Here is an 11,121-nt window from a genome sequence, read left to right as displayed (position 1 = left end):
TGCATCCTGGTGTGCTGTCATTCTGAGATGTAAAAGGCAGTATAAAACAAACTGTGATGCATTGTATGTTCCAGCAAGAACTTTCAGCAAATTGAGCTGCAGGGGATCTTCTGACATCATTAAGTCTTCATCACCAATGACCCTCTCGCAGGTTCACCAGTTTTTCATAATTGGCCCAGTTTTGGAAGGTCCTGACCACTGTGGAACAGGAACATCAGAGGTGTAAATTTGGAGATCCAGCGGTCTAATCATCACGATGTGCCGCTGTAATGAGATAATATTTACATCACGTGTCAGTGGTGATAATGTAATGCTGAGTATGAGCTAAAAATGTGCACTCATGAGATAAAGAGAGTTTTAATAAGAAATATGTGGTTTACTAGTTGTGTTTGTTTTGGTTTATGTTGGTTTGTCTATTTTACTGTTGAATTCCGGTAGAATAGACTGAAGTGTCACATTATACACAGTCGAGTAAATTAATCCATTAAAGAAAAAAAAACTAAAGGAGACTTGATCCCAAGCTCTGTTGCAGGTCATACAGAGGCATGTACACATATGTATGAAAATTCATACATGCATGTGAGATATATTTTAAGTAACATACAGGCTTCAGCAAAAAACCTAAAGGGTGTTAACGGTGTTAAACTTTTTTTTTTTTTTTAAACTTTGTTTATTAGAATTATTAGAGCATAAGCAATAACAATATTCTAAAAAGGTTACAAAATCTCTCAACCTATACAAAAAATAACTAACTAAGTAAATAAATACATTTAAAACCACCTCTGCAGAGCTCCACCAAGACACAGACTGCATCACCCAGGACCAGAACAGAAATTCTTATTCTTAACCAGATCAAGAAAAGGACCCCATATCTTTTTAAATGTCTTAAGGGAACCCCTAAGTGAAAGTCTTATACTTTCCAGTTTAACAAATAAAAGAATATCTTCAGGTTCAAATCCCACTTTCTACAATTGTGTCCCTGAGCAAGACACTTAACCCTAAGTTGCTCCAAGGGGGGACTGTCCCTGTAACTACTGATTGTAAGTCGCTCTGGATAAGGGCGTCTGATAAATGCAGTAAATGTTAAATATAAATATCTCGTATCCAGTGAATTTGGCTGGGAGGTTTCGCGGATTTCCAGTTTGTCGTAATTAGTCTTCTTGCCAGTAAGGTAGAGAAGGCTAGCATGTCCCTTTGATGAGCAGATAATGAAGAAGGTGAGGAGAAAACCCCAAACAATGCCCCAAGTGGGTTGAGCTCTATTCTTTTCCCCACAAATTCTGACAACATGTCAAATATTTCAGTCCAGTTCTGGTGTAAAAAAGGACAAAGCCAGAACATATGAATAATATTGGCAGGGGACTGCTGACATCTGTCACACAATGGACTGACGTCCTCATAGATTTGTGATAACGGTGTACACAATGAAATTTGTCCTCTGCATTTAACCCATCACCCTGAGTGAGCAGGTGACAGGTACCCGGGGGGCAGTGTGTGGGGACGGGGTGTGGGGACGGTGCTTTACTCAGTGGCAACTTTCTGATTACGGGGCAGCTTCCTTAACCGCTAGGCCACCACTGCCCCAGTAGTATTATCATCCAATAGTATTCAATCATTCCAAAACACAATTTGCTTTATTGTATACAATAAATTAATTATATAATGAAATGCAGACCAGGACAGTTCTACCTGAAAACCTCAACAATTACAGAGGATGAGTGATATTATCATCAGTTAAAGATGTAAACTTTGCCACTGTGTGTGTGTGTGTGTGTGTGTGTGTGTGTGTGTGTGTGTGTGTGTGTGTGTGTGTGTATATATATATATATATATATATGTTTATTTATAGGCTATGTAGTTTGTTTGCATCCTTCTTTCTTTTCCCACCTCAACTCCACAGCAGAGGTATCTCTCCTGGCTTCTATCCTGGTTCATGCCCCTCCCTCACTCTTGATCTCCGCATTGTACTTTAGAACCGGTCTAACCAGCTGTAAACCAGGCCACAAGTATTATAAATAATAATAAAAAATCACGGAGAAGATCTTTTTCAATCAAAACAGTGTTACAGATTGTTGAAAGGGTAGTGACATTAATCAGAAAAGTTTTGGCCAGTTTTTTCCTCCACCGGTGGAGATAAGTGATAAGTGAGTGTAGAACTGGATAAGAACCTCTATAAGGTTCTTATCCAGCTGAATGCAGACACCAGTAAATACAGCTGAAACCAAAGATTTACATACATTGTATAAATAGACATATAACTTCTTACTGTCTGATATTAAATCATACAATTTCCTTTCAGTTTTCGACCCGTTCAGATTCCCAAAATAATTTCTATTTGCTAAATGTCAAAATAATGTGTGAGAATTTTTCATTACTTTCTTCAAAGTCAAAGGTTGTTTTGTGGTTTAGGGTTAGGGTTTGGTTAGTATTGGTTAGTAAACTGAATGATTTGATGCAAATGCTTTGGGTATCCTTCTCACAAGCTTCTCACCGTTTAATGAAATTTTGGCCCATTCCTCTTTACAGAACTGATGTAATTGAGTCAGGTTTGTAGGTCGCCTCGCTCTCACACCTCTTTTCTGACCACAATTTTTTAATGGGATCTCTACTTTGTAACCAATTTTGCAGTATGCTTAGGGTCATTGTCCATTTGGAAGACCCAAGCTTTAACTTCCTGGTGTCTTGAGATGCTTCTTCAATATTTACATTTACATTTACAGCATTTACCAGATGCCCTTATGCGCTGAGTAGCCTTTCAGCGCATGTCGGTAGTGGTGTCAGTTAACCTATCAGACTCTTCCAAAGCCATGGCATCATCATCTGGGCTTTCCCAAATAGTTTAAAGGCATAGTAACCTTAGACTTTTGACTTTGTAATTAAAAAATCTCAAAAACAAATTCTCTCACACATTATTTTGACATTTAGCAAATAGAAATTATTTTGAGAATCCAAACGGGCCTAAAACTGAAAGGGTTTTGTATGATTTAATATCAGACAGTAATAAAAAAGTATATGTCTTTTTATACAGTGTATGTAAACTTTTGGTTTCAACTTACTTCTTGTCCATAGATTCAGCAGATGTTGCAGAGCTATTAGACCCCATATCAGCAGACTCTGAAGATGACCCTAGATAAATAGAAAATATTTAATTTAAAGCAAAAACATACAAATTATAAAATTACATGTCATATTTCAATACAGGTTGAAATATTAATATTAAGTAATTTCTGTGATGAGTGTAATACTTTTGCCAGGGGTTCTGGTAGCCTGTATAAAAGAGAACTAAATATTTTTATATTTTACTGATTAGTAGTTTCCCCACATGACACCATGTTTGGTGTAGAAGTTACTGATGTTGTTTGCTGTGTCTCTCACCTGATCTTCTCTTCTCAACCATCACAACACCAACAACCACAGCGATGAGAACGAGAGCAGCAACCACCAACCCAGCAACGATGCCTGGAACATTATTACCTGCAGCAACGATGCCGGAACATTATTACCTGCAGTAAAAAATGAGTGTAAATTACTTTTATACTGTGTGGAGGGTGTCCTGGGTCAGTGTGATGGGCAACATTAAAATGTTTAATATCATTTAGGATATTTCCCACCTGAATTTGGCAAACTGTCACCAAAATAGAAGTAAATTAAACGTCTGTAAAAACCTGTAAAATAAACCTGTAGAATAAAACCTGTAAAATAAACTTGTAAAATAACAATGTGTGAATCCAGATGTATTATTTTTATAATGTGCTCTATGGTATGCTATGTGTAATTTGAGCGGCACCAATAACTATTATTCCGTGCATGGGAATTTACTAGTCTTATAGAATATATTAAGATGATTATAAGATGCTTTTTAAAATGTTTCACTTTAAGAATAAATCTTCATGTGTTGTGTATATGTGATGTTTTAATTGTTGTTTTAGAGGTTGGTATAAATGTATATAAAAGGGTTCTCATGTATTTCTGCTTCCTTATTTGCAACAGAGCTGTCAGTAACATTAAAGTCAGATCAATGGTCAATAACAGAAGCATAGAAGGGGTCAGTCTGGAGGGTATATATAATGAGGGCTGAAACGATTATTCGAATAACTCGAATTATTTGATTACAAAAAATATTCAAGGAAAATTCTTTGCCTCGATGCTTCGTTTAATTCATCACCAAAGTCCATCTATTATCGTATCGCTCCCTCGGAGCTACATGGTGCGGAGCTGCGCAGCATCGGTATCAGTGTTCTACACGGACTGTTTTAACTGAAGCGAATTTCAAAGATTTACGGAGGCACGATTTATTGGTGGAAAATGAAGACACCGGTGTGCGTAAAAGGCATAAAATGTCTAAAGTGTGGGACCATTTTACACAGCATGGACAACGTAGTGCGGTGTATACACTGTAAAACGGACCTGGCTTACCGTAATAGTACTTCGTCAAAACTACAGCATCTTAACCGAAAATATCCTCACGTAAACCGCACTTCTCCAAGCGGACTCGGAGCTTCTACAAGGTGTCGTATTTTTATGATTGCTAACTAACATTAGCGCTTATTAGAACGTACATTGTTTTTAATTATTTATGAGCAAATTCACCAAGATCTCACTCATGTAATTCATCCTCCTCATCTCTCCCGCGCGCACCACACACACACTATTGATATAGTTGTTTAAAAACGCAAAAGTATGATTTATCTGATTGCTCGTTTAATCGATGAAAAAATCGACAGAATACTCGATTCCAAAAATATTCAATTGTTGCAGTCCTATATGTAATAATAAAATAATACATTTCTCGTTATCATTGTTATTAGCTACTGTGCATTTCAATATGATTATACAAAACATCAAATGAATTTTTATTCTGTTCACATGACAATACAGTGAAATGCTCTCCACCACACTTTCTTCTAAAGGGATCCTGTACACACTTCGGTCAAAATAAATTTACAAAGAGGAAACTGATTCTGTCTGCTGCTAGAAGCTCCTGTACCTGCACTGTTGGTCCTGATCTTCTCCTCAGTCAGGATCATGTGGATTGGGTCTCCACTCTTGTGCTCCACCACACAGGTGAACTGGTTCTTCTTCCTCTCATCAGGGGTTATATTGAGTTCTGCATGTTTCTGGAAGGTTCCATCATGGTTGGGCAACGTCTCATCAACATCTACATCTTCATACAGGTCCTGTCCATCTTTCTGCCAGCTGATCTTCACCTTATCAGGGTAGAAACCTGTAGCGTGACAGACCACTGGAGAGGAGGAGTCTGTCTGCAGCAGAGACACCTGAGGAGGGACTAGAGACAGGAAGACAGGAGGGGGACAGGGGAGAGAATTTGGAAGAGAAACAGGACGTCTTCATATCAGCAGATCATCCAACAAACACTCATTTTATATTCAACACTTCATTACTTCTACCAGCCAGTTTACACCCATTTCTAGCTGATCCCTGTTTTCCTTGTTTTGTTTCATCTGTTTGTTAATCATTATACATTAACAGGTCTGTTGGATGTTTTTTGCTTATTTAATGGGAACAATGTTTACAATGCAAATGGAAACAATATGAATATTTTCTGATCTTAATAATAACACATAAACAGTGTTTGTGTTTCTTGTTGTTCTGTGTGCTGCTGTACCTTTTCTGTCCGGACTGCTCTTCCCATAGTAAACATACTTCTTCAGCCAGTAAATACATTCCTGGGTCAGGTAGTTCTTCCTCCGCTCAGCTTCAGCTCCATCCCATTCCTGTTTTGTGATTAAAGCCTGTTGAACTGGAGCTACATAAGATGTGCTCCTCAATTCCAGGTAGAGAAAATCTGCTCCATCGTAACCAAACTGACTGTATCCATCTGTAGCTCCAGTCTCACCATCCAACTCACAGCCGTACATCCACTGAAAAGGGTGGTAGTAGCCTAGTGGGTAACACACTTGCCTATGAACCAGAAGACCTGGGTTCAAATCCCACTTACTACCATTGTGTCCCTGAGCAAGACACTTAACCCTAAATTGCTCCAGGGAGACTGTCCCTGTAACTACTGATTGTAAGTCGCTCTGGATAAGGGCATCTGATAAATGCTGTAAATGTAAATGTAAATGTAAAAGTGTGGATTCCTGTAAAGAGAGAGAGAGTTTTTTTATTGTTATTGTTCTGTTGAATTTTCTAAAATATAAAATTATATAATTTTATAAAATGTTCTATATTTTTCAACCATGTATTGATTTCTTTTACTATATATAAACTACACGAGGATTTATATTAATCATCTTCATGCTACCACATGAAAGAAATTATTTAAAAAAGATCAGGTCAGACGTCTCCAGTTCATTTCAGTAAAACCTGCTGCTGTATCCTGTGATCGAACCTCAACACAGTAACAGACACCATGATCATCTGCTTGAAGTTATAAATGATTCTTTTATTGTGTAAAATAATATAATGTAACAGTGAGTAACACTGGAAAGCTGTAGTCTGTGGTAGGCGGGGCTACAGGGATTGGTAAATTATTTCTGCTCTATGTTTGTTATGTTTCACTTAACTTGTGGAATTAAAACAGTTTTTCTAAATTTCATTCCCTGTGTAGAAATGTTGGTACTCAACATGGTAATGCACATTGATCTGAATTAAATAGGTTTATAAATGTTTATTAAGGAAAAACACTTTGTATTTGCAAGATGTTGTGAGATTGTGGATCTTTATTTTTACATGTTTGTACAGGGAGTGCAGAATTATTAGGCAAGTTGTATTTTTGAGGAATAATTTTATTATTGAACAACAACCATGTTCTCAATGAACCCAAAAAACTCATTAATATCAAAGCTGAATGTTTTTGGAAGTAGTTTTTAGTTTGTTTTTATTTTGAGCTATTTTAGGGGGATATCTGTGTGTGCAGGTGACTATTACTGTGCATAATTATTAGGCAACTTAACAAAAAAAAAAATATATACCCATTTCAATTATTTATTTTTACCAGTGAAACCAATATAACATCTTCACATTCACAAATATACATTTCTGACATTCAAAAACAAAACAAAAACAAATCAGCGACCAATATAGCCACCTTTCTTTGCAAGGACACTCAAAAGCCTGCCATCCATGGATTCTGTCAGTGTTTTGATCTGTTCACCATCAACATTGCGTGCAGCAGCAACCACAGCCTCCCAGACACTGTTCAGAGAGGTGTACTGTTTTCCCTCCTTGTAAATCTCACATTTGATGATGGACCACAGGTTCTCAATGGGGTTCAGATCAGGTGAACAAGGAGGCCATGTCATTAGTTTTTCTTCTTTTATACCCTTTCTTGCCAGCCACGCTGTGGAGTACTTGGACGCGTGTGATGGAGCATTGTCCTGCATGAAAATCATGTTTTTCTTGAAGGATGCAGACCACTGCTTGAAGAAAGTGTCTTCCAGAAACTGGCAGTAGGACTGGGAGTTGAGCTTGACTCCATCCTCAACCCGAAAAGGCCCCACAAGCTCATCTTTGATGATACCAGCCCAAAGCAGTACTCCACCTCCACCTTGCTGGCGTCTGAGTCGGACTGGAGCTCTCTGCCCTTTACCAATCCAGCCACGGGCCCATCCATCTGGCCCATCAAGACTCACTCTCATTTCATCAGTCCATAAAACCTTAGAAAAATCAGTCTTGAGATATTTTTTGGCCCAGTCTTGACGTTTCAGCTTGTGTGTCTTGTTCAGTGGTGGTCGTCTTTCAGCCTTTCATACCTTGGCCATGTCTCTGAGTATTGCACACCTTGTGCTTTTGGGCACTCCAGTGATGTTGCAGCTCTGAAATATGGCCAAACTGGTGGCAAGTGGCATCTTGGCAGCTGCACGCTTGACTTTTCTCAGTTCATGGGCAGTTATTTTGGGCCTTGGTTTTTCCACACGCTTGCTGACTATTTTGAATGAAACGCTTGATTGTTCGATGATCACGCTTCAGAAGCTTTGCAATTTAAGACTGCTGCATCCCTCTGCAAGATATCTCACTATTTTTGACTTTTCTGAGCCTGTCAAGTCCTTCTTTTGACCCATTTTGCCAAAGGAAAGGAAGTTGCCTAATAATTATGCACACCTGATATAGGGTGTTGATGTCATTAGACCACACCCCTTCTCATTACAGAGATGCACATCACCTAATAAGCTTAATTGGTAGTAGGCTTTCGAGCCTATACAGCTTGGAGTAAGACAACATGCATGAAGAGGATGGTGTGGACAAAATACTCATTTGCCTAATAATTCTGCACTCCCTGTACACAGTCCAGAATAAAAGTGATTTTTACTTTTTCTGCAGGTAATAATGTTCCAGGCATCGTTGCTGGGTTGGTTGTTGCTGCTCTTGGTCTCATCGCTGTGGTTGTTGGTGTTGTGATGGTTATGAAGAGAAGATCAGGTGAGAGACGCAGCAAACAACATCAGTAACTTCTACACCAGACATTGAAACTACTAATCAGTAAAATACTAAAATACTTTCTCTTTTATACAGGTTACCAGCAGGCCAGACGTGAGTATTACACTCAATTCAAATACAGGCGTTTTGCTTTTTTAAATATTTTATTTGTCTCAGGGAGAAATAAACCTGTAAATGTTTAAATCAGATACTTCAAATAAGAATTCACTGTAAACAAAAATGTAAGACTTTCAACATCTTCTCTTCTAGAAACAGATCTTACCGACAGATCTTACCAACACCCAACCTGCCAACCTGCTGCCACTAGTCACCCAGGCAACTCACCCATTCAACCCATCTGCACCAGTTTCAAAGCTGAAACACAAGTAGGATTTTACTGTCATTTGATCTTCAACGTACATCACAAAACAGTACAAGATTTTCCTCAAATGATCTTTGTTTCCTGTCTTGCTCTTTTTGTATGGAGAAAATGTTTCAGATCTTTGAGTTCAGATCATGAAAAATGGGAGCAAAACAAGTGTTGCATGTATATATTTTTTCAGAATCCAAAAACGTTATTTATCCCAGAGGAAATTAATTACATCAAAACTACATGCGGTAGAAAGTACCAATAATTGCCCAATGAAGCTAAAAATGAAAAGGACTCAATATAATATTAATACTAGAGGTGGGCATAGATTAATTTTCTTAATCTAGATTAATCTCACTGTAAGCAAGAGTAAGAAAAATTAATCTAGATTAAGATAGAGTAAGCAAAATTAATCTAGATTAATCTAGATTAATCTACATTAAATTAATCTACATTAATCTAGATAAAAAATGGCTCATTTGAATTCTGCCGAAGGCATTCAGAATATATGTGCTACCCAAATAATGACTAAAAGTAAGTCTTTGAGAACGTGTTTCTCAAGCCAGGTGGCGCATTAGACCAGGAGCTCATCTCCTGTTTCCAAAATGCATCACAAACTGCTTGAGAAAGCTGTTCTACTATGATAATTGGTGATGAAAATAAATTATGTTCAATAAGATGTACTTGTGTTTACCAACTGTTTATTCAGTTAAATAGCTGCATCCATGTTACCACGTCACGTTTGATGTGGTCATTTCACAGTTCGAAGACTCGTTCTCGCCCCTACGGTGCAATTCGGCTAGGTATACATCCGCGCTAAAATATCAAGGTGAAAGTCATCATAGTGTAGCAGTTCTTCTTCTGCGTTGTGTAACTTTTTGATTTCGTTTCTTGAACCGCAAATGATGAGCTGACACCCAAGAGATTTTCTATGCAAAGTGTATTCTGTACAAAAAGCAAGGTCGCGTCAGAACATCGCATCTTTCTGCACCTCTCTCTACAATATACAGTATTAAAAGAACATAAAAAAAATATTCACAAAATAACACACATGCAAAATATTCCTAATATGTACATAAATTAAAATGAAAGAAATAACTTTTGGCACACAAGCCCCACGCACCTCTCACAGCTCACGCCATGTGTCCAAGAGACCTGAACCGGGTCTCAAAAACAAAATAAAAGTCTTTAGGAAATAAGAAAATAAAAGACACAAGAAAGAAGAAATATACTTATAAATCTAGTGTAACCATTTAACTCCGGCACAAGAGTTTGCGTAGTATAGACCCAGCTCCCAACCCAACTTTGTGAATAGATTAACGGCGATATTTTTTTATCGCCCGATAAGAGTCACGTTAACGCAGCACTTTAACGCTGATAACGGCCCACCACTAATTAATACATTTACATTACATTCAGATAACATTTACAAAATTTCTCAGACGCCCTTATTCAGAGCAACTTACAATCAGTAATTACAGGGACAGTCCCCCCCTGGTGTCTTGCTCAGGGACACAGTGGGGTTTGAACCTGGATCTTCAGGTTCATAGAGTGTGTCCCCTCTAGGCTACTACCACTCTTATAGAAAAAATTATGAATTAGATAGTCTCTGTTATGACTAAAATATCATGTATTATAAAAAAAATATAGATTATTTAGAGTATGCACAGTATATAGACACAAAAATACTATTTAAATTAAGTAAAAGTATATTGAAAAAAAGAAGCATATTGCACCTAGAAATCAATGCACAATACATTATGTATAAGTAATATTTAAGTAAGAATCAATGTATAAATATATTGCACATGTTAAAAAGTTGTTACAGTTATTGAGGATAAGTGATAGAGGGAACGATTATAGAATCTGATTGTGGTGGGAAGGAAGGATTTTCTGTGGCATTCAGTGCTTTGATGAGACTGTGGCTGAAGGTCAGTCACCACACTGTAGATGAGTGGGTGCTCAGAATTGCTCATGATGACCTGTGGTCTGGACAGTGGTCTACTTTGTCTAGTTCCCTGTCCACCACCGAGCCTGCCCTCCTGATCAGTTTGTTCAGTCTCTTAGCGTCAGTCACCACAGCATAGAAGATTGCACTGGCCACCACCATCTCATAGAACATGAGCAACATGGTGTTGCAGTCTAAAGGACCTACAGTAGAACATTTGCTTACTACCTGGCATTCTGATTCTTGTCCCCCAGGCGACTGAAGAACTGTCATCTACTAACACACCAAGCCAAACCAGCCACCCAAGCTGCTCACAAAACGCTGTTGCCCTCACGGACTAGAAGCAGGCCAGACGCTCCAACCACAGCTGATCTGAGATGTTCCTCCTGCTTCTCTATCTCTCCTTCATTGGCTGGGTCTCCTG

At 38.1% G+C, this 11,121-nt stretch overlaps 1 protein-coding gene across 1 annotated transcript; it reads right to left on the bottom strand.

Annotated features, from left to right (window-relative positions):
• Positions 1-5,051: 5,051 nt before the first annotated feature.
• LOC114774257 (BOLA class I histocompatibility antigen, alpha chain BL3-6-like) lies at positions 5,052-10,880 on the bottom strand (the record flags this gene model as incomplete). The annotated part of the gene is made up of 3 exons (XM_028966197.1): positions 10,755-10,880; positions 5,627-5,882; positions 5,052-5,287 (listed from the first exon to the last, which is right to left on the bottom strand). Coding segments are annotated over exons 1-3 (618 nt in total), but the record flags the coding sequence as incomplete, so codon positions are not given.
• Between the last annotated feature and the right edge of the window lie 241 nt (positions 10,881-11,121).

The sequence above is a fragment of the Denticeps clupeoides genome, unplaced genomic scaffold (genome assembly GCF_900700375.1).
Source record: "Denticeps clupeoides unplaced genomic scaffold, fDenClu1.1, whole genome shotgun sequence".
NCBI classification, from domain to species: Eukaryota; Metazoa; Chordata; class Actinopteri; order Clupeiformes; family Denticipitidae; genus Denticeps; species Denticeps clupeoides.
Note: the sequence above shows the minus strand (reverse complement) of the source record. Positions and strands in the feature narration are given on the sequence as shown.